This window comes from Anticarsia gemmatalis, chromosome 10, assembly GCF_050436995.1.
Source record: "Anticarsia gemmatalis isolate Benzon Research Colony breed Stoneville strain chromosome 10, ilAntGemm2 primary, whole genome shotgun sequence".
Taxonomy (NCBI): Eukaryota; Metazoa; Arthropoda; class Insecta; order Lepidoptera; family Erebidae; genus Anticarsia; species Anticarsia gemmatalis.
In genome coordinates, this window is record NC_134754.1 from 4,611,951 (window position 1) to 4,637,933 (window position 25,983).

Here is a 25,983-nt window from a genome sequence, read left to right on the forward strand (position 1 = left end):
TACAAATGTCACAAAGAAAACAATTAATAAATAAACACTTTTATTGGACGGAATAAATGCGTAATACAAATTGTATAAAGATGTCCTTAAATATAAAATCATAATCTTATGTTTTCTATTCTAAATAAGAGAGCAAATACGCCACTTCCGTTAGATCTTGAGGCACGGATTCATGATAGCACAAATATAATTCTCTGGGTTCTGGCTCGCTGAACACGCGCCTGTAAAAATAAAATAGTAAATGGTTATATTTCTGATTGAATATGTTCTTACTGTAATGTTTATGAAATCGAACGGTGTTAAAATGCTTAATACATAAGGGTTTTGTCTTGTTCACTCGTTAGCAAACCGAATGGGAGGAAACATACTTCAACAACATTTACAGCGCGTTCGTCCCAAAGGAAATGAGGATAGAGTCAATCCTATATAATATGAATGCGATACTTACCCAACAACCCAGAATTGATAAGGTTCCGTATTCTTCTTACTGACGCCGCATTGAGCCAAAATATCTAAAGGCACTTGAAACAACATTCCGTGTTCTTTAACTGCGACTAAAATCTTGTTTAATGGATTAGACGGTGCATGGTTTTTCTTAAATCTGTAACATATTTGTTCAAATGAATGAGAATTTATTCGCTAAACTTAGTGCATAATTAATGTTAATATGGCTAGTAACTAGCAAAGCAATTTACCTAATACTGTGTTGCAATAATTCGTGTATTTGTTTACAAGCCAATCTGAACGTTTTGATAATGTATGAGTAGAGAACATTATTAGCTTGCACCTCGATGTTTTTGACCGGCGCTATAAGTATTCCCTTTTCAGATTCCAATTGTACGAAATGGAACAAAACATTTTCGTCTCCCGCAGTTATCCTGAAAATGATAACGATTTTTCAACACATTTTATCATTAAAGTATCAAAAACATAAGGTGATTTCGTGCATGTATTGATTTAATCAGAGTTTTAAATATCAATTGTAACGTTTGCTAGATACAAGAACAAATCTCATTTGCAGTAGAATTTAACTCACCTTTGAACAGACACATGATTGATTTCGTTCAATAAAGATTTCCTGATGTCAGACATGTCAATACTCCCACTTGCTCTACTACCGTCCTGAAAACAAATGAGCATATTTGTAGTTTCTTTAACTATAAAGAGTATGCATTAAATTATATATTTCCTTGTTTCAGTAGGTACATGTATATTTGTATATGTATATTTTGATCGCCATCAGTCTCATGCATCGATTTGTCCAATATCATGGCCTGTCTTTGTAAGTTTGTTGTACATTTGAAACCATTAGAGCCTAGAAGTAAAATTTTAAAAAATATGGTTTCATTACTCGACTATCTATGCTTAAGTTTGTTCTTACCAGTTTGTCCCAATCAGAATCAGAGCCGGATGAATCTCGGCGGTTCCTTTGTTCTCTATCCGCTCGTCTTCCTTGAACACGGTCTTCACTTATTTCACTGTGAACATTTAACAAAATATCAAAAATTTAGGTATCTCTATCTATCTATCTATTGATAAAAAACTGGCTCTGAGATATTGAAACCTAATCTTGACTTTCCACTTTTAGGTTCCATTGACGGGAAAGAGATTTGTCCTCGTTCAAATTGAAAAGTATTTCTAAAATAACTTTGAATGCATTATTAAGTAAGCAACTTCAGAATAAGTGACTTCGTACTTTAGAATAAGTAAGTTTTATTTAGCATCTGTACTTTGTGCTTTGCCCTTTTTAGTGTTGTAAAGCATATATAACTTCCACTTCATATTTAATCACCTGTTACTCTTCAAGCTATTAGAGTCCTCTGAATAGCTAACATCTAAACTGGAATGTCTGTACTGTTTCGTCGAATTATAAGACTGTGTGTACAAGCTATGATGGCTGCCGTAGTTAGTTAGAGAGTTCATGTCACTCGTGCTGGACCCCACGTTGATCTGTTCTGACGAATTGTGACGACGCTTGTCAGTTTGCAGCTTCGATAACTTTAGTGTTGATGATTTGAGTGTTGCATCGGGTTTTAGCGCTGCAAAAATGAGGAAAATAATTAATTTGTCTTCGTCGAAGTTGATACATATTCTTCATTCCGATATTCTTGTAGTCTTTCAGTCCAGTAGGAAAGAAGGAGGAACTATCGCTTTGCCAAGTCTCATTTAAATGGGCTTATCAGGTTATTAAGTAACAATGTGGCTTACAAACTGACAGGATACTTGATTTCATATTAAAATAAGTAGACCGACATTTTCTAGCTACTAAAATTGTTAAGATAAATCATGAAAGAAGAAAAGAAAATTAAAGCTCACTTACAATTGATATCTCTTATTTTCCTTCCATACTTTGTGAGATATTCAGGTGAAGTTTCGACTTGTGGTTGGGTGTTAGAACAGAACCATGATGCCAAGTATTTGTTTAGTCCAACATCATACAGTAACTCTAGGCAGCTCTCGCACTCTTCCACGTAGAATGGCGACGGAGGAGTTATGCCAACAGCCTGAAGCGATATAAATATAATTTGAAATTCCCGAGTGTACATTAATATTTTCTAAAATAATTTAGCAAGATCAATAATTTATCTATTAGGTAATATAACAAATGTACAATTCATAACGTTTCGTACATAACACTGTTTTGAGTAGGACTCAGCTTTGGCAGATTGCATACAGATTATAATTGCAAAACTTACATCCTCGGTGCAGCCACCAGCTTCCATTAATGTTGACAATATAAAATGTCCTTTGCCAATCGTGAGCAAAAACCATCGACCATCTGGAATTCTATAAACAATCATATATACTATCTTTCTTAAGTAAAAAGAAATTCGTCGAAATAAAAACAAATTAAAGAACTTACTTGTACTCATTCCCGTCATTTTTATTCTGTTTCCTATGTTCATGAATAAAAACTTCTCTCCACATAACAAGCTTCTCTAATTCTTTTTCAGCACTCAGTTTGAGTACGCCATTAAGCCGCAAGTATGCATTTATTTCTTTTAAGTCTTCGTCTTGCAAATGAGAACTCAGCAGGTGGCCAGAATAATATAAGCACGAACCAATGACGGTGTACAATCTTTGGAAGTTTTCTACATCATCGGTCTGGAAAAAATATAGAAATATGTTTTTAAAATAAGCCTGACCACTAACTCATCCCTCGAAATAATCTTGGTGTCAATTATGTCTCAACAGGTGGTCAAAATAAGCCCCGTCACACATGCGATTCCGACGCAGCATGGAAGCGCAGGTTTATAGTGTTTGTTACAACTTGCGCAAGTGTATGCACTCGCAACTGGATTGAAAAATAATTACGTCTTTAATGGTATATATTATACTACGAAATTATCTTTATATTCCTCACCCATTCTCTATAATCAGCGGCTTCCAACTCCGTAATAGCGTCATCTACTTGCACCTTCACTTCCAAAGGCAATGTTACAGTGTGAGCAGCCAGCATGTCTTCAAAGTAAACCCCCACATTTCTGCTACTATCATCCGTTTTCACTTTATTAAACATCAGCATCACAAAAATACGAGAAAACAAACCATCCAACTTATCAACATTGTTTGGCTTCGTAAAACAAGTTTTTAAGGTTCCATACAAGAATTCCAGTAATCTTACAATATCAGTGATCACTTTTTTAGCAGCAAATAAATCCACCTCCTTATTTGGGAATGCTATTAAAAGCAAGTCATTATAATGTGATGTATATGTGACATTTATAAGGGTATTATTATGTAATACAGTGGAATTTGTTGGTTCACTTGTTCCTAAAGACTTAGGAGCGAGATGGTTCAATGTGACATATGCTCCTCTGGTGTTGTACAAAAAATTTTGATTATAAGGCCTGGGGAAACAGTACAGAACTCCTTTATCATCATTGCTGTTGTATTCTATGTCATTGCAACAGATGTATAAAACAGAGCACATGGAATCCTTTATTAACTGTGTTAAAGAGTTTTCTGGAGCCTTCTTAGCTTTCAACAGTCTTTCTACATCAATATTATGTTCCTCAGTTGGCACTTCAAATGTTAATCTCGGATTATTATGGTCCTCAACAACTCTTTGTAAAATACTGTTAATGTTATATGAGCTTACTTCTACACCATTAATTTTCTTTAAATAATATCCTTTCTTAACTTTATGTGAGTAAATAGGTCTGGCTTCAGTCAAAAACTCTGCCACCAGTAACGTTTTGCCATCTGCATGTGTTTCTAAACTGATGCCAAATAGTTTTTCTATAGGGCAGTTCTTTTCACTGGTGAAAATCATGTTTTTGCTGACCTGAAAATTTTAAGGGTCTCTGTGAGATACATTAAATAAAATATTAATAAAACATGCATATAAACATCCAGATTTGAAAAAACTGTATGTCCAAACAAGTTGAGGCTTCAAAGTATCAGGCTTATGACCATAGAGTTGCATTGAATTTTGTAACAGTCAAAAGGCACATGAGGAATAGCCAAAAAAATATTTTGAATAGATCTCCCATGCTCTAATCCTGCTTGCGTTGCTGAAACAGAACTTGGTTCTTATTCTCTGAGGAGAATTGTATCCAATAGTAAATATTGAATTTAAGTTCTAAGTACCTGCACAATAATATGTTTGTCATCAGAAGACATATGTCTGTTTGAGTGTAAGGCTTGTGATAACAGCCCATCACATTCTTTCTTGGTACCTGATTCAACATTTTTATTTTTGTGGGCTTTCAGTACTTTGAAGATCCTTCCTGGAAATGAATAAACAATGCATACATTTTAATATATGAAAGTTATAAACTTTCTAGGTATGTGGAGTATTATATTTTTTCGACACAAGCAGAGAACATGATATCCTTCTGAAGGTAATAAGCACTGCCCTGCTAAGCTACATCTAGCTACAGTGTGGGCACTAAAGTGTAACATACAGAAAGTGAATTTTGCATCTAATACATCATAACAGGCATATCGATTCAAATATAATAATTTTCCTTAACATACCTTTAGTGGATCTTCTAGTGGAAGTTCTTTTGAAATTATTTCTTAGTTTAAATGTTTCACAACTTTCAAGTAGTGGTGTCTTGTTCTGATCTACTGCTTCATTGGCAGTCTTTGACTTGATGTATACCAGTTCCCCATCCTCTCCTACATCAGAATCCCATTCAGGAACCGAACTATAAATGTGTATAAAAGTTTTTAATACTTATTTCTTGACTTGAAGTTAGTAAAGTCCATATTTTTTAATGTTTACCTTTCAGAATCTGAGTATTTAGAATCTCCTGAAGAATTTGTCCAATCGTTATCTGAATCACAGGGACTATCGTAACTTAGTTTACTTTCATAATTGTTCATTATTACATCGATCAAAAATATATAATTACTATTAAAATAATATTGAACAGTTATTCATCTTATCGCTGTATAATTGTAGCATGCAATTAATTAATAATATTATAAGAAAATTTGTTTGGATAAAGTATAGTTTGTTTTGTTTGAAGCAAATCTGAGGAATGTATGCGGGGAATGAAGGGGCTGTGAGGGATGCTTACACCCGAAGTTTGACAAGATTTGTCAAACTTTGATGTAAAAAATTTCGTCAGGAAACCCTCATCATTATTGTTCGACATTTAACATTTTTTGCCGCTGCTACCACAACAAGTATAGATGAGTTGATATGGAGCTTCACACATGACAACTGTAATTATACCTACATCCTGCCGATTCCTGCCCTGTATAGCTTTACAATCACAGACGCATACAAATTAGATTTTTCGTGTGTGGAATGTGTGCGTCTGCTGACAATTTTTAAAAGATAGAAGAAGGAAAGATGAGATGTATCGTAATTATTATTCAAACCCTTAAATCCAAACTTTTCTTACAAATTCTTCTTTCAGCCTTTTATGAAAATTCTTGTTATCCATGCGTCATGGCATAATAGCTGTCACATTCTCATCACCATTGATCAATATTATTGTTTTGTAATAAAATGGATTTATAGCTCTTTAATAATAACGCATGGATCAAAAATAAAAAAAATGAATATTTTTTTGTAGAAAACAACTTTTAGCTGGCATCGCACTTACCTGTGATGTGCAGTAATCCAACAATAAAACGGAATTTTAGCGCGCTGAACCAATGGACGATTGCACCGACGATAGTTGTAATAGTGGATTATTAAATTCTTCCAGCTACGTTATTTCAAAAACTTCAACTGACGAAAAAAATGACACTGAGTCCTCATCTCGTCCAGTCAGTCCCGAACGATACCCTGGTCGGGCGAAGAAAAAAGACTCGAATTATTTTGATCACATGACTCGGGCCACTGGCACGAATTTACCGAAGAAAACTGGTGCCAACCAAATTTGTCCAACCAATCAGTCTAAGACCATGATATCTACTGAGCCTTATTGTCATGTTAAAGTGGTAATGTAAAATCTACTAAGTACTAAAATACACCTACCTGCAACTAGATTTCCCGCAACAGTTTTCTTTACTTACGAAATAGCATAATAATAATATGCTTAAACTTAGGCAGGTTTGATTACGTTTTATATAGATTGTACAATTAATACCTGTACGTTAACTTTACCTTTGGTACATTTTCAGGACTCGATTATCAGGCTAAAAGACAGCACTAAAAAGCTATTGTATCTTTTGGAGGATATTCAATTAAAAACCAATACAAAGAACCTATGTAATGTGCAAGAACCACACTCAAGAGAAACACCTGCAGCGTCTAGACCAGTAGCAGCAAGAGGCGATGTCGTACGATTTAATTATATTTTGTTATTTCTATTTACCTGACTGCGCGAGATAGGCTCTAACTTATGATGGCCGATATAAGTGTAAATGTTTATTATAAGTGTGGGGAGGCTTCCCTAAATAGGCATTCTGTTTTGATCGTAGTGCATCAGGACTTAGACATCCCGATGCAAAAAGACCAGGCATTGGACAGCTCTCTTGTCGTCGAGTAGTGATTATCATCCTCCTCTACTCGTTTCTACCTCCTTATTAATTTGATGCAGGCCTATCTTTATTACAATTTTATAAACATTACTTTTTCAGGTTGATTCTGTAACAGATGTTTGTGCATACGCGTTAAGACGACTGGAATCACAAACAAAACTGCTAGAAACAATTCCTGTAGAGGTAAGCACCTACTGATTTGAACATAAGAACTAAGTTAGTACATAAGTTAAAAGCGTATCAACTATCACGCTGAACTCAGGGTACGTTTCTACTATTAAAATGCACAAAACATTTGGTTTTTAGGATGAGGATGATGATTGTTCCGTATTCAAACGACTAACAAGAAAATGCGTTTGTCTAAACCAGCAAGAATATAATGATTTTATAATACATTTTAATGAGGACACCAGATATTTTACTAGTACCGTTGGAGAGATTATTAAAAATTTGCGTATATTGAAGAAATTTCTGTACATGGGTGGAGACTACACCAAACACGCACTTATGTTTTTAAATGAGGTTTTGAGCTTTTTGACAGTTTTCTTTCATTTTACTAGTTTCTTACAAATTTACAATTGATTTCTTTAATTCACATCACATGTTTTCGCTAATTTGACTGACATACTATTTCCTACACCTACTCTTTTTTATATGGCAACATTATTTTAGGGTTTAGGGGATTCCTCTTTCGCCGAGAAAGTGGAGATTATACAAGGATGCGCACATGCTGATATGTGTAACGTTTTTGACGATTATTCTATAGTGATTAAATGCATTGCTTGGCCCTACAAATACGATACATACGGAGATACCGTGACGCAGGTGCGACGTCAATTGTTTCTAACGTAATAGCTCTCGATTCTTATTTACACAGCTTTGATACAAAATACAAAGTAATTTCAGGAGTTAACTGCGGCATATTTACACAAACTAGCACAACTAGAAGAGGGACGTCGTTATTTAAAATTTACGTCCAAAATAACTATTGATATAAAGAAAACTTTGAGGTCAAAGGGTGCCAAGTTGGATTATAACACCATTGAGGCATTAACCGCTACTTTAAATGAAATGGATCCATTAAATAAAACAGAAAACGTAACAGTTACGTACTACGGCAGGCCTAGCGACGAAGGTAAAAAAAAGAAGTTTTATTGCCACAGGAACAAATCTACCCAATACACCAGTCAATATGAAACTCCGCCTCGCATTTTTGACAATGTATTTCACAAATCTATTGATGTCCGTAAAATCAAACAAAAAAAGAGGCGTACGATTAAAATTGTCTTTACCGATTAATGGATATACACCCTAATGCAATCCGGATTTAGATGTATGTACAAAATTGAGAATCTTAGTTGGTTCAATGTTGAGGATTGCTACTACGATTACGCTCTTTTCAGGACTCGGGACTCAAGTTATGAAGGCGCTAATGAAATACAGAGAGTACATGACTTTGTGTGAAATTTTCACACATCTGGATGTTCTCAATAAATTGAGTAATGAAGACAAAGGCAAAACGGAGTTAATAACTTGTTTACGACCTCTGGTGGGGATGTTCAAAGAGATGCTTATGGAATATGACGACAGCGAAATGAACATAATAATAGCCAATATTCTAAATAACTTAGTAACTAAGACCTTGATACAACAGGCTGACTCTGATTTACCGAAAGTATTGACGATGGCAACTACTGCAACTGAGGTCATTTTCATCAGTTCTCTAGGATAATTTTGTTTAGAAATTAATTAGAACCTTATAATGTTCCCAAGTAAAACTATTCTTTCTCTTATTTTCAGACAATACGAACTAAAAACGAATGTGTTCAAAAACCATCACCAAAGAAATTGAATAAAAAGAATTTTGCAAAGTCTAAAAACTTTATAAATCATTCATCCCGCAAATTGGGATCCTCAAGACGAAAAGGTAAAATGGTTGTTTGACTGTATTTGTCAAGTTATCCTACTTCCTACACATATTATAAATGCGAAAGTTTGTGAGTATGTATGGAATATGGATGTTTGTTACAATTTCACGCAAATACTACTAAACCGATTACGATGGAATTTGGTATGTAGGTAGTTGAAGACCAAGAATAACATATAGGCTACTTTTTATCGTTACCTATAAATCTATACTAATATCATAAAGCTGAAGAGTTTGTTTGTTCGTTTGAACGCGCTAATCTCAGGAACTACTGGTCCGATTTGAAAAAATCTTTCAGTGTTAGATAGCCCATTTATCGAGGAAGGCTATAGGCTATATAACATCACGCTACGGTTATTACGAGCGGAGTAGCAACGAAAAATGTTACAAAAACGGGGAAAAATTTGACTCATTCTCTTAGGTGACGCAAGCGAAGTTGCGCGGGTCAGCTAGTCATTTATAAATCGTCATTTTTTTTTCAGTTACATCCGAAAGTCGCGTGTTAAATAAGCCCCAAAGGTTTAAAGGTAAGATCATAACTAGATCATTAGGTATCTTTTGCGCATTCGTTTGTTATTAAGATAAGTAAACATAATATTTTCTTTTCCAGAGAAACACCACATTATTATTGTACCATTGGAGAAAAAAAACACTACTCGTTTATAAAAATATAATACAAGTAACAAATATGTGAACGTCACAATAACCCACACAATAATAACAAAAATATAGAAAATTAAATTATGTATAAATTTATACTGAGTTTTATTTATAACATTATATATTATGTAAAATTATTGTATTCTTTCATGTAGACCTGTGTGAACAGGGTCAAGTCATAATATAAGAGGAATGATATTAGTTAAAAGCACATCTGGTTAGACTTGTTTCATATTGCTTTAAAGAAAGACCACTATTTATTGCCCACTTAATTAATTAATAAAATATAAACAAAAATTAGCATTATGCACAAACCTAATTTTTGATTATACCTAATTCTGTATCACAAAGCCCCATTGTTTACTTTATTATTGCCCATCACAAAAGGAAGCAGTTAATTATAGAGTTTAAACTCTACCACAGAGACAAGAACATTTAAGATAAAAATTTACTCATGCGTAATGACATACATTTTTGCATGCTTTCAAAGAAATTATTTCTGTGGTAACAGTTTTATAGCACAGCTCAGAGAAAGCAAGTCAGATAAAACTAAAGTATCTATGAGATCTATAAAATAACACAGTTTTTCTTTAACAGACTCACATTAATATCATTAGTCAAACTGATTGTCATCATATTGATGATGACTTCTACGCGATCTCTCATAATATGCTACTGAACGCTTATCTGATGGAACAGGGGCACTCTGCTTAAACAACATTGCCAACAAGATATAAAAACCACCAACAATTTTACTGAAAAAGTCTAGCAACCCAAGAAACATTGGTGTTGAGTTTTTAACCAAAATAGACATTTCTCTTATTAATGCTAGTATAAAGTTACCAAGGAAATTAACGAAGGCAGTGCTTCCAGTAAATATAGCAATAACAAATGCAAACAGGAATGTAAAAAACTCTTTGACATTAGTAATTGATAGAAAACTTTTTAATGTGCCAGTGATATCATTATAAGTCTCATTTAGAGATGCAGTACTGTTCTCCAATTTCTTCTCAGATGTGTTCTTGACTTTCTTCACAGCTCCGGTTAAGATTGGTTCTATCTCTATAAATGCATCTGAAATGTGTCTTAGACATTTGACTGTCACAATAACTTCCTCGTCTCTGAATTTCAAACTCTTTATTTGAAACCAGAAGGGGCCAAAGGGCTGATTATCTATTTCTGTCCAAAGGCACACACCTGCCGAATGATAGCCTAAAGCTTCCGTCTCTGTGATGCCAATCCAATGGCTCTTGGAAGTAATATTACTTAATTTATGCTGAGCTTCTAGCAAATCCTTTTTTAACTCTACCTCAGCAGCACTTACAAGAACGATATCACGGTATCCAATCTTTTTATTGGCTAGTCTTCTTTCGATGTAGCGCCCCAAAAATATTCTAGACTTCAACATCTCTTTCACATGATTCTTTATTTTAAACGTATCCGGATCTTCGTGCACGTCGAATTGTGAAGATACTGCAGATGCCACAGAAGAATTAAACGACGCACTTGGTTGCACAGCACTCATTGTTGAAAATAAAGTACTACACTAAATCTATTATCAAAAAATAAATAGAAAAATAACAACAATGCCAATTCACAAATTGTCACAAATTGATGAATGAACTTTGACATAAATCAGATGTTTCTGGTTTGAATAAGTAGTGTTCTGATGCATTTTATCTTCTCACACTTTCTTTTGTATTAGTATTCATATTGCTATCTCTCTCTAATGACACATCGTGACAATGTTTAATAACCGGAATACTCTGTCGCCAAACCGTTTTGCAATCGTTCAGAAACCTATCGTAGTTATTTGCCTTTTTTATTACAAAATATTTTGGGGTATTTCCAGTTTTACGAGATACTATCTGATGGTAGCGTTTAATGTGTTTGATGTTACTATTGAATTTTGTGAGTATGTTCATTAAAAGGGTATGCCAATAGTCAATTATAGTATAGCGTTCGCTATAAAAATACGCAAGAAGGTATAGCGACTTAGGTTTTTTAATATGGGTAGATGTGCAAAAGGATCATTAAATAAAACAATTTGGTTTATAAAATTTGTACAATTTAATTCAATTGATACTGACAATAATTTGAAAAGTAAGTATAGGGTACCACTTTAGGTAGTAAAATATGTTTCGAGTATTTACAAAACGTTTCCTAGCTAGTTTTTCAGACAATACATGAAATGTTTTCTCAGCATCTTTATGCTACTGAAATTATGCTTTAGAAGCTTAATAATGTTGCATTCCATCTTTTGGTACATTTATAACAAATGTAACAAACTCTCTCTATTAATTATAGTCTCTATACAAATCGAAACAAATTACACAAAGAAATTATTATTTTTAGGGCACTTTTTTATTACTTGATATTACTGAGTGTGTATTAATCTACATTAAGAAAATATGCACCTAATTATAAATTGTCATACATTTTATATAACTCAGCAAATGTACTAGCATTATTCAAAATACTCATACGATTATTTCCATTAAAACAATTAAAATAACTTACTTAATTAAATAACAAAACTTAACGTATCTACTAGCATCTTGTAAGCACAATATTAAATATTCCTTAAACAACTGTGAAAAGCTTATACTATAACGTTAAATAAACAGCAGCTCGGTGGATTTACATAAAATATGCTGCAAAAAATATTTACTTCTCTAATATACTTTATTAAGATTGGAGAGAAAAATGTTTCTTATATGACTACCTACTAAAATTTTCTATCAATGAAAATATATAATAAATATCGATCATGATATTTTCTACCTCCTTACTTAAACGGCACAAAAATTGGTGCCAAAATGTGATAGCTGAAGTAAAATTATCTGCTTTTGAACACCTGTCCTGTGATTTTTGCTTTCGTCATCTATTACTAGTTAAATAGATCAAAAAAGTTTGGCTTATAACCTATGTCCGGATTAAAATAAAATAATTGTAAATAGAAGACTTGTTGACACGACAATATTACAAATGGAAGAACTGAATACTATTTTATTGTAATCTATAATAATATTCAGATAATATATATTTCGTCTAGATAATTAATTAAAGCGGTTTAGGAAATATGCCACAGTAAGGCATTTTAAATACAACTTTATAACTTCAAAACATAATAATAATATGATTATCATATAAAACAATATTACATTGTCTGCATTGTTATATTGCTTTACAATATATAGCAGTGTTCTCTAATTCAATACATATATTCTCAAAGGATAGGAACAAAATTATAACAGATAACTTTTTAAAAACGTTAAGTAACACAGGAACTAGATTATTATTACAAAACTGTATGAAGTTTAATATAACACAGAGGAACAACTTAAGGCCTTCGTACAAAAGGCTACGCAAATCTTTGACACTCAACGATTCAAACGAGTACCGTCATCCAAAGTTCCAGTTGCGGGACGCATGATGGCAACGTGACTCTTGTACGAATCTCAGTGAATATGTATGGGGGTAAGCGCTTGAAGACTAACATCACTGAGTACCGAAGATTTAGGTGAATCTTGTGCACGGAGGACCTAACTAGTTCAAAAATATATACCAAATCAGACTACCACTTCATAATAGTCGTATTAAACTTTATAAGCATTTTACATGAGAAATATCAATTCTATCTACACTAAGAATAAGAAGACGAGATGATAATATATTTATTAATATAATTTAATAAGACGGAGTTAAACCTGCAATAAATACAAAGTGCTAAACACCTCTTACGACAGTAAACTCGTGGTACACGAGTGCTTAGCTCGATAGAAATCACAATTTCTCTAACTAGCAATAAGTACTAAAATGTACTCTTAATTTTTTTCTCCTAAGAAATATATAATACCACAGTAAATCTTTATCTGCACTTTTTACACATTCACAACCACATTTATAGAATCAGTAATAAATTTACTTCGTTGTGAACATAAGAATCTGCAGAAAACGCGCGGAGGCATTTAAATTAACACTGAACAGAAAATATAATAATATGACAATTAACTAAACATCTATCGCTCATTCGAGTTATGAAAAAGATGCATCAATACGTTTTATTAATTTTTAACTGATCAGATATCGATGATCTGTATAATTGTATGAAGTTGTTGACTTTTTTTTAAAAAAAGGTCTTTTCTTGTTGATTCAGTGATTTCATATTTTTTTTAACTCGAATAAGCTATAGTCCTGAGTCACAGAGCACCCTGTACAACATTAGGCCGCAAAACCCGAAACAACACAATAACAGAACGCAGTAATTCCTAATGGCACTTAAGAAACATACCGAACTATTCTAAACACAATAGTGTTCTCAATTCATTTGACACAGCCCAGGGAAGGACTCGAGTAATAAACTTAACTATTAAATATAATCGCAACTCATTCGCGCTTTATTAAACGAAAATACACATTTATAAGTCCACCTTTATAAGTTATAATACAATAATAACTGCGTAATAGCAGTGTAAATGTCCTACAATGAATGAGTTTCGTACTATTATCGATATACATGCATAAGACAATCACAGAATCTTGGAAGATCGCGTTAATGCGACTTAAACCTTCTTACATAAGGTACCTGTAGACCTGCGATTTATCAGTCGAACGATATGAGTACGAAACTTATTACACGATATTTACATTGAGATAATTTCAAATCCTTCTCCAATTCTGTAATAGCGTTACCCGCGACGGTTACTAAAGATATCGAAAGCGGCAGACAGCCGCGCTACTAACTAAATAATTATTTTACAATAAGGAAGCCGTGTACACTCGCTAGGAACTTATCAAAGTTATCTTGGAAACGAAGCTTGTGTGCCCTCAGACCGTCGAATAGAACACCGTTTGTGAGAACTCCGAATGCTTCTTCAAGCCTTGGAACATTCGCGGGGTCGTTGACCGCGAACGCTTCGATCAGCTGTCTCGCTAAGCCTTCTAATAAGGCTGGTTTTACACAAGTTAGTGAGTATATTGCCGCTCCCGCTGCAGGGATAGAATCGGGCGGTATTTCCATCTTAATTATAAGCATTAGGAGTAGCTCGGCAAGTGTCAGTAAGGACAGCGAGTATGGGTTATCGTCGCCTAATCTCCGCACTTTGTTGGAAAGGCCGACGATAGTGTCGCAACATAAGGTGGAGACGTCGCAAGATACGGCTGTGAGTCCTACGCGTAACGCTGTGATTACCATGTTGAAGTCATCCATGGGAAGATTGGTGAGCTGAAACATAAAAAGCACATTATCAATATAGGACTGGCAAACTACATCAATGGGTAACTAAACAAAATTTAATTTGTTGGCATTGTTTTTATTTGAACCTTAATTTTATAGACGTTTTTGACCCAAGTATTTTTCGGTGCACGCTTTTGTTCTGTCGCGCGCACGTAACATGTGTACGTATACACCGTAGCACAATTTTTATATAAAGAAATATGTAATTCTTTCTTCTAATAATCCAATACTCACTTGTCCCGCAGCGTCCAAATCCCTCAACATCCTATAAGCATGTTGTGCCAATGTAGGGAGCGCTAACAATGGCGGCGTAATAAGTGGTAGTAGTATACGCAAGCCACGTGCACATCGCTCGCCCACATCACGTTCGGCGCCCGACCGCGCAATACTGCAAATTACTTCCATTAACGCGCAAATATCCTGAAATAGAAAAGACTCATTAATTATATCAGTTCAATTTCGAATGCCCGAAAGTTGATGCCTAATGTCTGGAAGCTGATTCAACGAAAAAATCAACTATTTGGCAAGAGCAGTCAAATATATTTTAGTACGTAGTAGTAGTAGTTTAGTTCTGACTGTTTATTTTAATATAAATCCCAAACTAAGAATTAATGGCTGTCCTCATACCTCATATGCCTCCTCTTCAGCGTCCTGTGGAATACTTGATATCTTGCCTGAATTCCATCGCATGTAAACTTCGAATGTCGTATTACATATTTCAAGGAACCTAAAAATTACAAGAAGTTAAAGTACGATCCAAGAAAATTAATCTGCCGTGGTACTATATTAATTATTTACAAATTATCATTATAATTGGATCGACATAAAACAATTTAAATGAAACAAATGAACTTACTTATTAGCGTTCTGCGGTTGTACAGAATGCAACATTCTCTTAGCGCTTTTAGCGAGCAAGTTCAACGCTGGCAACACCACGCCCGGGTAGTTGTGGTATCTGAATATGATCCCCGGTATTTTATCTAAGGCACCTATTAACATCAGGAATTGTTCGTCCATTGTTCCAACCTGTAAAGAAATAATATAAATTTGAATTATAATGAACTACGATGAAAAATTAAAAAAAAAACCATTCTTCTGGGTCATGATCTTTCTGACTAGGGATCAAGAGCCTGGGTATTTTATAAGATTTTTTGTTAGTTTATATAACTCCGTAAGTCTGCTTACAATTGAAAAACAGAAATACAATACAGTAAGCAATACACATTTAAAATAATAGTAAGGAAGTTTTATTCCAGAGTAGAACAAATCTTCATGAAATACCTCGAGAACTCCTTCAGTGACGCCAATGAAACAATCGAGCGTATCGGCTAACATATTGCGAACTGGCTCCGTATCCGACTCCATGTTGATTATATTCATTAACTTCTCTTGTAACGCAGCTGTACTTGATAACAGGCGGTTTCTAACATCGCCTACAAAAATCAGAAGAATTCAAGAATATAAAAATAGTTTTCTGTGAGTTTGTCAAAGGAAAAATCCAGCATATATATTTCAAATTAGAAGAGTGTATGAAATAGGTAAGCCTACCTTCGGCATAAGTGGCTGCAATGGCGAATGCTCTATGCAATTCCTTCCTAAGTTCTCCTGGTAGATTGCAACCCGTCGCCTCCCATCGCAAGAGCGCTAGGAACTCTTCACAACTCGCCAAAGGATTTTGCCTAAAAAAGATCATATACAAAATAAATTCTTCTTCGAAGCTTTCGGGCTGCCTCCTGTGGGTAGGTAGTATGTGAGTTATTAAATTTTATTTTGTAACGTGTAAGCAAGCACGTGTCCGTTCATTGATGTATTTTTATACGTGTATTATTTTGTGAACGTGCATACACTTACCCGCAACGTGCAAAATGCCTCATAGTTTATGCCTAATAGTTTGTGAATGTCTCATAGTTTCACCACACAATTCCTGTTGCTGCAGGTCTCTTTAAAGTAGGAGTTGTTGTGTACAGAGCTGTACTTGTTGGGATTACGTACTTGTGTTGCGACTGCGCGAGCGTGGTGAGCAGCTGCAGCGCGTGCGTGGCGGCGGCGGGCTGCGCGGCGTGGTGCTGCAGCGCGGCGCCGGCGCGCGCCGCCAGCCGCGACACCACCCACGCCACGCCGCGCGACGAGCGACCGAACGCCGCCTCCAGGATGTGCGACATCTGGGTGAAACCACGTCAAAATGTATTTCAGTTACGAAAAGAAAGAGAAAATTGTAAAATTCCCCGTTCAAAGCTACTCGCCACCGTATTTCCTGGAGTTCTTATGCATTTTTTATGGACTCGCCACACACAGTCGAAGCCGATGAACGCCAAAGGCTACAAATCGTCACAAAAGGAAATAAGCCGATTACTGCCGATGTACGCAGATATATAAATTAGAAGTAACTTTTCATATCGAAACCACCACTTCATATAAAATATCACAGTGTATCTCATTACTTATGCTTTTTAATTTGAAGAGACCATCTAGAATAAAGTTTAATTCAAATTCGTATTTACCAAATCTATAAAAAAAAGCTTACATAAACCTAATTACCTGTTTAACAAATGCATAATTAGGTAACGGATTGGTAGGAAATAAGACTCCACTTACCTCCGAATACATAGACGGTTGCGGCATCAGATACGAGTTGGCCCATATCTTGAGTAGCCACGATATAGTCGCAGAAAGTTCTGGACTGAATACGTTCCCGAGGCCAGCCTCTAAAGCCGCACATTCCCATGCACTGATGCGGAAAATTTCACCCAACAACCTGGTAAAACAAAAATACATTATTACTACAAACATAAAAGAGATGGCTTATAGAAATGAGTGGAAGAAGAGAACATTTTGTGCTGACGTTGATCTGACTGATCATGATAATGATTACTATAAAAATCTCTATTGAAGGGTAAGTAAAGGTGAGGAAATCAATATAATATGTGTATTGTGTAGATTGAGTGCTGAAAAATGTTGTTGAGCATAATTAAATGTAGTTCAAGAATTGCAAGTCATAAACTTGTTTGTTAGTTCAATAAGTTTTTAGCAAACATTATAATAAATAATTAGCATTTAACAGCATTTAGTGACTATTGTTTAATTTGCATTAACACAGTTCTTGAAGGTTAAAAGTAAAGTAGCCCAACCCGCACTTGGGCCAGCGTGGTAGACTCAAGACCTAACCCCTCCCTCAGTAGGGGAGGAGACCCTTGCCCAGCAGTGGGACCGTAATGGGTTTATTTTATTTCAACTAACAACTGAAAAGAAAATCAATTTTTGTCCAACTCGAATGTAAATAAAATAACAGCGCAATATTAAAACTGCACTAAAGCAGCGCAGAAAGGACTATGCAAAAAATCGTCCCATCCATCAACAGATGCCAAACATATCTCATTAAATACATCTCGACATTATGATTATTTTTTACTATGGCGACATCACTGTAGGATATGGGGTTATCGTGCAATAAAAAAAAATATGTTATACTTATACAGTTTATTAAGTATTAAGAACTGAATTAAAAATGTACTATTTAACTAAAAAAAACTCGAGAGAGAACAGCCGTAAGACGTACTTTACCCTCCCTCCTTGCCACCATGCCACATCTTGAGGACTTTCCAGAACTGACTGATGATGATATAATTTTATTCGCCTTGGGGACCTACCATATAAAACTTGCAAAATCCTTCTGTGCGGAACATATTCGGAATGGAATTTATAATATTGAAATATTTCGAGAAAACCAGCTAACTGAACAGCCAAGGTATAATATTCGAGAAGATAATGTCTGGTTAATTAGAGGATGAATACAATCTCGACACGTTAGATCGCGCGTTTATTATTGTTACATATTAATAAACCGAAGTGTAACTGGCAGACGTGCTATTGAACAGTGGTATTGCACATTGCCGTACGCGCCCCTGTTAGGCATGTGACATGCCTAACAGGGGTGCGTACGGTTGGAAGTTGTGCCCATATAATATCAATTATATGGTTGGGAAAAGGTCGACATATCGACTTTAATCTACCAGCGGCAATGTTATCGACTATTATAATAGATGAATAATATAACGTTATTTTTGTCTGGATAATAGTTCTGTTGTTATTAAGTATCTACTTGCACAATTGTTTTTGTGTTATTAATAATTAAAATGTCTAGTTGAACAATTGCTTTTTGTAATTATCGTCTAAAATGTATTTTTTTATTTTAAAATAAAAATACTCTATTTTTGTCAAAAGTCTTTTTAAAAAAAAAACCCCGTCGAATTCCGAACTAAAAATTGGTACTGACTTTTCATGGGACGTAATAATGATATTGAAACTTGTCCCATGTCTGTTGATGGGATGGGACACTGCGCATACGTTTTTTTGCATGGTCCTTTTAATTACTAATTTATTAGAATTTCAAACAATTCGTAATTATATGAAATTGGTCTTCGGCACGCGAATTAGCTCATGGAAACTTGTTTCAAATAGTGATCGAATTCTTTCAGGCGTTTGACACGTAAGCATCGAATTTCACTGATTATTTTGTTATGCTCGTAATTAAGACAAATTCTATAAAAAAATATACTTAAATAGCATGAAATGAATGCAAAACGTCTCTGAATAAGGAGTTTTCTTCTTTTTCACGACTAGGCCACCACACCGATTTTGTTGAAATTTGAGGCATAAAATAGTTGGCCCGTATAAGATGGACTAGTTCTTTTTATCAACCTCTAAGAGGCTGCATAATTTCTGTTCTTATCGCTATGAGGATAAATGTGGAATTTATTGTTCATTTTGTTATTTTGCTATTTTAAGGCAATAAGGTACAGCACAAAAGATTTGATCCTATCGAACCACACAATGCATGTATGTCATTGTAAGATGCAGATGTCAGATAATCTAGACAAACACTAACAAAAGGATGAATGATGTATTTTCCTTGAAGTTTTTACATATCAAAGGTTTTGCGACATATTTAATAACAATAGACAGGAAACAAGATAACATTGTGTGGGAAAAACATTTATAATTCATATTTCTATTATGAAGACTTGTAGAAAGATTGCATCAATGTGTTATTTTTTTTTAAATCTAGCTCTAACCTATTTTGTCCTAAGCCAGTTGCTGAATATCATTTTAATCCTGCCTGCAATAATAAGGCATTTATCTGCGGTATTCTGAAATTGCTCATAGTTTCTATGTACATATGACGTATATTTTCATTTCATTTTGCTCTGTTTCTTTACAGTTTTTAGTCTGTGTAGGTGTGACTACGCCCCGCTTTTATTTGATATGTTTGATGGCAATATTGTTCAAGCTGCCAAAAGACCTCTTGCATGGCTTAACGACTGTTATCTTAATTGACAATAACAGGAACTAACTTTTGCGTGGCGTAAAGCTACACTGGTAATCGCTTTATAACTGAATACACAATTTGTCTGTAGATATGTATGGAACTAAAAGCGGTCTACTTACTTGAGTATAGGATCGACATTTTCAGTATTAGTACTCTCTCCAACCAGGAACCTCAGTGAAGCATCAACGTCGGCATCCTTTATGATGCTATAGTGAATGATCTCTGGAGGAATCATTACAATCTCACCTTCCGTACAATCTATGGCAAGAAAATGACCTGAAACCGACATTTGTTTAATGGAATTGAGCGTTTATTAAAAACGCAACTAAGAAATAAATGAATTTAATAATTAAAAGACAGCACTTCTAAAAATTCTGTTAAAAATAGTAGTAGTTCTATGATAAAGTAGGGTAAATAGTTGTAACATTGAAAAAGAGTTGGTTACCGGTTATCATCAATATCCAGTGTAGATCTTCAAACAAGCTGACCAATTGTTCTCCACCACTTACTGGCAGCTTTCCCATGTGCATCAAATGCAGTTGACCCTCCAACCTTATCAAACAAAATAATTCACAATTAAAAGGCGTGTGTAGCGAATATTTCGGCATCGTATACTGTTATTACGTCATGCAAAACTTTGTAAGGATGAGTGTCCGTTTGAGAATTTTTAGTTTCAAGAAAAAAATGGATGTGAATGGATTGTGTCAATGGATTTTCATGAAATTCACACACAGATCGTTCATAACCTGGATAAACACATTAAACACATTTAACCCGAGGTGGACGGATGGTTTCCAGGTAAAGTTTTTAGTTTACCTTTACAAAAAAATGAGTACCTACAAAGCATATTTTTTATAACTCTAGCCAAAAGATGGACTCTTGATTTGATGTAAGGATTTATTGAAATCTCATCAAGCATATTTAAAAGTAAAACATACGAACACTTACCGTTTACTCCTATCTTGTAACAGTGTAAAGAGTATATGGCAGCAATGCGCGGGCGCCTTTCTACCGATCGCACCAATAGTCAGTAGAATATTACTGTGTAATTTACGTTCATCTTCTTCTAATTCATCTTTGATGTCTTCTTCGCTGTTCTCTATACCTCTATTGACAAAAAAAGCAGATTATAGGCAGCTGTTATCTATAGTATATATCGAAAAACTTAAATAAACTTGTTATTATTAGCTTTCCCAAACTCCTAAACTTACAAAATGTAAATTCATTGTGCATTGTGACGTTAAGAAAGAGTGGGCGGTTACCACGTCTTCGTGTTGAGCGCCAAATGAGCTTGCAGTTTTTGAGGACTTTTTTAAGGACTTTTATTTTTTTTTGTACTTGCCCTGCTGATATTATCTATACTTCTATACTAATATTATAAAGCTGAAGAGTTTGTTTGTTTGTTTGAACGCGCTAATCTCAGGAACTACGGGTCCGATTTGAAAAATTCTTTCAGTGTTGGATAGTCCATTTATCAAGGAAGGCTTTAGGCTACATATCATCACGCTACGACCAATAGGAGCAGAGTACCACTGAAAAATGTTACAAAAACGGTAAAAATTTTGACCCATTCTCTCTTATGTGACGCAAGCGAAGTTGCGCGGGTCAGTTAGTAAATGAGAAAGTTTGTGTGGATGCATGTTTGTCGCTCTTTCACAAGATAAGGTAACTAGATAGTTTATAACAGGTAGTTAAATATTAACACACAGGATACTCTTCATCCTGTAAGATCTTTTTACACAGATGAAGTTGTGAGCAATACCCTTTAACTTGGTAACATAGCGACAAAAATTATGATACACTCATACAAATTTGAGAAAGCATCAAACCCTACCTAATTAGGAGCAAGCATAAACCACAAAACACCACACCATATTCCTGTATATTTCTCTTGCTTCATGCCCATACACCATTTTTTGTCTTAAACGCCAGTTGAACACAGCATCAGATTAGAAATGTTATAAAAATCTAATTTACCTTGTACCATCAGGTGGGGCCAGTCTACACTGTAGATAAGTATTGAATATCTCTATACATGGATTCATCAATGTCTCATTGGAGTAGCCTGCAGTCTCATGAACTAGTGTACTCCAACTGTGAAGGAATTTATTCAGGGATTCTCGCCATACTGTGTCGTCATTTACCTATAAAAAAATTGTGGATTCATTTCTTACAAGTCACTAAATGTGTAGAAAATGATAAAAATTTATAGATATATTTGCAAGATTCAATTATGCCTACGAAAAATCGTTTTAGTAAACTGTACTCACCACTTCTTCCATAACAGATCCCCTAATACAATGGCAAGTTAATGTCGTCAAATTTTGCAGAAAAGCTGGTGGAGTAGCAGATATCATAGCTGGTGAGAAGAACTCAATCAATCTTCTGTATATATCAGAGATTCCAAGCATCTCCCTCTCAACAGGCTGAATATACACCATCATATTCAAGAAACTATTTACATAATTCTCCAGGTACTGCTGTTTAGGATTATTAGCCGAAACCACTGCACCACTTAAACTGGCCAGTTGTACTAAACATGTGAGAGATGGACTAGCTAAATCAGGATTTGACCTGACATACATGTGAATCTCAAAAAATAATGCTAGAAGTTCAGGCTGCATTATTGTGTCCCTCCAATTCAAACTTAAACGTAATGCTGGTGCTGTATCACTCTCATAAATTGCTTCAAAAGCACCAATTAACCTCTTTGATAATAGAGGAGAAACATGACTCCAACACAGTACAGTCTCCACAATGGTCAGCAATTGTTTAGTCAATAATGCTTGCTCTCCTTCTGGCCGGTGACCAGATCTAATAATCTGTTCTAAAACTCCTACAGTAAATCTAAATATCCGTTTCAAGTCCAATGCTTCAAAGGACTTCTTTAAACGAAAGTGCACCTCCCATATCAAGCCTACATCAGCTGACTTCACTGTGATTGCATACTCTTGCATTATAGCCAATATGAGTGAGCATGCCAGCTTTTGCTGAGTAATTGTTGAACTAAGTATTATTTTCTCTAATTCACCAAGCAAAGCTTTCCTTTCTCTTCCACCATCATCAATGCTTCCTCTTTTGATTATGATAGCTATAGTCTGAAAAAGAATTTACATTTTAATCATAACCTGGCTATTGTTATATAACCTACATTTGAGTTCTGAAATTATTATTTTCAGTAAATACCTGTAAAAGTTTCTCCCTCAGGAATGGTGGAGCCTCTTTCCTTAGTAAATAAGTAAGTAAATACTCTCTCAAAGATGAGATATCACTTTCAGACAATAAGTTCCATTCCCTTATAAGTGCAGATTTAAGTAAGCCAGCAGCTTCAAACAGTACATAGTCTGAACTTGATTTCTCCAGTATCTCTCGACACAGTTGATAAGGATTCTTGGTACTTCGAAATTCAAGGAATACACTCTCTGCTTGGTGGCGCTGCTCTGATGACACCATATTAGGTGGTGCCTACATAAATAAACTTATTTTTATCTTTTATCTTATTTATATTGATTTTTCATACTTACTCAAAAATAAATTAGTAAACCAATAGATTTTGTTAGCAACTGTCTATGGGGTCTACTAAATTAATCAGAAACTATCTATTATATTATTAATACAGTTAAGGTATGAACATCCTATGTGCGGCCAAACAAATCTCTTTTAACTATTCAATGTGTAACTTTCATTCAATGTGTTATTTTTTAGTTTTTAAAGCCACAACTAAAATTGGAGAGAAATAATGTGAAAAATCAATTTCACATGCAGGATCATAAATAATGTGTCATTCATTTTTAATATACCATTCTTTTAGATCTGTAGAAATGGAATAAAGGGAAAATTCAATAACAATAAACATTGTTCTAAATATTTAACATGATAATGACAAAAATATTTTAATTAATGTATAAAATACTATCAAGTTTAATTGGTTCAAAATTACAATAATAACAATTAACATATTTTATATTTAAGTGAAACTGCTCACCATCAGCATCTGAGCTGCCGCCTCCAATGTTTGTATAGCAGAATTATCCATTGTAACACTTTATTGTTAACGTAAAATAAACAGAAAAGATGAATGAGAACTAATACATAAACGAATCAGGAAATGTATAATCGAGTAAAACTGTTGAAAAGTCATTTAATTATCGAGAAAAATAGTCAAAATATTACGAATCTATTTCGTAAATTTTACATGTCAACCATTTAACAATGACAGCCACAGATAATATAGAAATTATATCAACATTCTATGATAGCAAATTAACTGTTGCAAAATAAGAATCTATGCCAATGGCCTAAAGTCGTAATTTCAATAAAGTTTTGTTGTAAAGCGCCACCTGAAATGATTCTTGCTTTCCCTTTGTGATTTGACATTGGTAAATTAATGTTTCTACACGAAATAATATTTGCAAAGCACAAGAAAATTATCTTTTTTATAAGTTTGGAAAATGTTTGTTTTACAAATTAAAAGATGTTTCGTTCACTTTTATGAATGTTTAACATCAGCCATTTCTTTTCGTGCAGTGCCTGCAGTACTGATCTGATAAAAAATCAAGGCGTTAAGAAAATTGGTCAAATTCAAATTCAAAAATTCAAAACTTTTTAAATTTGAATTTGAAAATTGGACCAGGTATTATTATTACTACGTTACTAATGCGGATGTGCCTATATCATCACGCTAGTAGTGATTCGGTTTAGATAATACACATGCGGTATCGAAAAGAAAAGTAAGCAAAAAGCTGAACAGAAAGTATTTAGTATAGTTATATCGATATTGACCTGGGAGTACCTCGTTTGCACTTACTGGGTTAGGACAACAATCCTTTGTATACATTCACTAGCTGACCCGCGCAACTTCGCTTGCGTCACATAAGAGAGAATAAATCCCAATTTTCTCCGTTTTTGTAACACTTTTTACTCATACTCTGCTCCTATTGGTCGTAGCGTGATGATAATATAGCCTATAGCCTTCCTCGATAAATGGGCTATCTAACAGTGAAAGAATTTTTCAAATCGGACCAGTAGTTCCTGAGATTAGCGCGTTCAAACAAACAAACTCTTCAGCTTTATAATATTAGTATTAGTATTAGTATAGATTATATCTACCTTCCTGCCTCCTAAATACGTGACATGTAGTAGTAAAAAGTAAAATTAACGCATTGTTGCGTAGCATACCAGCCCTTGTGTTTAGGGTTCCGTACCCAGAAAGTACCTATAATACATTAGAATACCCTCTTCTGGTTCCACTATCAGCCTGTCCGTGACCACAGGTTGTTTTATTCGAGCTATAGGCGCAGGCGCACATGACACAGTACCTAGCGAAAGAGATAGCGACGGCGACGGCCATAAAATCAGTCGACATGCGTCGAACTTATTAAGCGAAGTGAATTCGATTCCTGCGCTGAGAAAATAAGTGTCTAGTTTAGTTTTTTAGGGGCTTTACCTCGAAAAAATGTTGTTCATGAAATTACGGCAATCATTTTGTGTTGTGTAGACTTAGAGGCGTTAATGTATGTGACTGTTATCACGAGGTCTCGATGGTTGGACTCTGGGTCTCACGAAGTAGGTAGTAGGTACTATTGGGTTTTTCTAGTTTCTACTAGACTAGACTATTCTCTATAGAAACTCAGAGTTTGGCAACGTGCCCGGTATATGGTAAAAGGCTCGTCGCCGTATCACAACATTGCTGCGACTCGTAATATTCGTCTCTGCTTACATCTTCGGATTTAAAGGCGTGATGTCGTGAAATACAAAAAAATAAGTAACAATAGACGTAACTGGTACACTTCTCTATAGTGTCGAGGTGGATATATTCTCATTCAGTGTAGGTATAGGCCACTAGTCCGATTACCGACTTATGTACCTATATAACTACATAGG

The 25,983-nt window shown here is 34.7% G+C and overlaps 4 protein-coding genes across 4 annotated transcripts; 1 reads left to right on the forward strand and 3 right to left on the reverse strand.

Moving 5' to 3' along the window:
* Positions 1 to 27: 27 nt before the first annotated feature.
* On the reverse strand, positions 28 to 5,544 carry in (inturned planar cell polarity protein). Its single transcript, XM_076119428.1, has 13 exons — positions 5,234 to 5,544; positions 4,984 to 5,156; positions 4,594 to 4,733; positions 3,365 to 4,288; positions 2,864 to 3,105; positions 2,697 to 2,787; positions 2,321 to 2,504; positions 1,793 to 2,039; positions 1,382 to 1,478; positions 1,037 to 1,122; positions 696 to 878; positions 449 to 601; positions 28 to 221 (listed from the first exon to the last, which is right to left on the reverse strand). The coding sequence occupies exons 1-13, from the start codon at positions 5,332 to 5,334 to the stop codon at positions 116 to 118; spliced, it is 2,727 nt and encodes a 908-aa protein (XP_075975543.1). The 5' UTR covers positions 5,335 to 5,544; the 3' UTR covers positions 28 to 115.
* Positions 5,545 to 6,165: 621 nt separating this feature from the next.
* On the forward strand, positions 6,166 to 9,594 carry LOC142976162 (uncharacterized). The gene is made up of 10 exons (XM_076119417.1): positions 6,166 to 6,405; positions 6,589 to 6,747; positions 7,048 to 7,131; positions 7,255 to 7,470; positions 7,621 to 7,773; positions 7,855 to 8,083; positions 8,352 to 8,653; positions 8,749 to 8,875; positions 9,358 to 9,402; positions 9,486 to 9,594. Exons 1-10 carry the CDS (start codon positions 6,292 to 6,294, stop codon positions 9,539 to 9,541), a joined length of 1,485 nt encoding a protein of 494 aa, XP_075975532.1. The 5' UTR covers positions 6,166 to 6,291; the 3' UTR covers positions 9,542 to 9,594.
* Positions 9,529 to 11,148, reverse strand: LOC142976163 (uncharacterized). Its single transcript, XM_076119418.1, has one exon. The coding sequence runs from the start codon at positions 11,058 to 11,060 to the stop codon at positions 10,149 to 10,151; it is 912 nt and encodes a 303-aa protein (XP_075975533.1). The 5' UTR covers positions 11,061 to 11,148; the 3' UTR covers positions 9,529 to 10,148.
* A 445-nt stretch (positions 11,149 to 11,593) lies between these two features.
* LOC142976059 (exportin-4-like) lies at positions 11,594 to 24,305 on the reverse strand. The gene is made up of 15 exons (XM_076119265.1): positions 24,086 to 24,305; positions 23,287 to 23,565; positions 22,371 to 23,198; positions 22,078 to 22,244; positions 21,049 to 21,207; positions 20,546 to 20,652; positions 20,220 to 20,376; positions 17,370 to 17,529; positions 16,767 to 16,936; positions 16,323 to 16,453; positions 16,056 to 16,207; positions 15,631 to 15,800; positions 15,402 to 15,501; positions 15,009 to 15,194; positions 11,594 to 14,762 (listed from the first exon to the last, which is right to left on the reverse strand). Exons 1-15 carry the CDS (start codon positions 24,134 to 24,136, stop codon positions 14,289 to 14,291), a joined length of 3,291 nt encoding a protein of 1,096 aa, XP_075975380.1. The 5' UTR covers positions 24,137 to 24,305; the 3' UTR covers positions 11,594 to 14,288.
* Between the last annotated feature and the right edge of the window lie 1,678 nt (positions 24,306 to 25,983).

Coding starts and splice junctions, on each gene's coding strand:
- in (XM_076119428.1), bottom strand. CDS start 5,334: ATGAACAATTATGAAAGTAAACTAAGTTACGATAGTCCCTGTGATTCA. Junction 1,479..1,792: donor AATAGCTTGAAGAGTAACAG/GTGATTAAATAT, acceptor AAATGTTCACAG/TGAAATAAGTGAAGACCGTG. Junction 222..448: donor TATCAATTCTGGGTTGTTGG/GTAAGTATCGCA, acceptor TTATTTTTACAG/GCGCGTGTTCAGCGAGCCAG.
- LOC142976162 (XM_076119417.1), top strand. CDS start 6,292: ATGACTCGGGCCACTGGCACGAATTTACCGAAGAAAACTGGTGCCAAC. Junction 7,774..7,854: donor ACGGAGATACCGTGACGCAG/GTGCGACGTCAA, acceptor AAGTAATTTCAG/GAGTTAACTGCGGCATATTT. Junction 8,654..8,748: donor TGGCAACTACTGCAACTGAG/GTCATTTTCATC, acceptor TCTTATTTTCAG/ACAATACGAACTAAAAACGA.
- LOC142976163 (XM_076119418.1), bottom strand. CDS start 11,060: ATGAGTGCTGTGCAACCAAGTGCGTCGTTTAATTCTTCTGTGGCATCT.
- LOC142976059 (XM_076119265.1), bottom strand. CDS start 24,136: ATGGATAATTCTGCTATACAAACATTGGAGGCGGCAGCTCAGATGCTG. Junction 23,199..23,286: donor TGAGGGAGAAACTTTTACAG/GTATTTACTGAA, acceptor ATTCTTTTTCAG/ACTATAGCTATCATAATCAA. Junction 17,530..20,219: donor AATGTCGATCCTATACTCAA/GTAAGTAGACCG, acceptor TTGTTTTACCAG/GTTGTTGGGTGAAATTTTCC.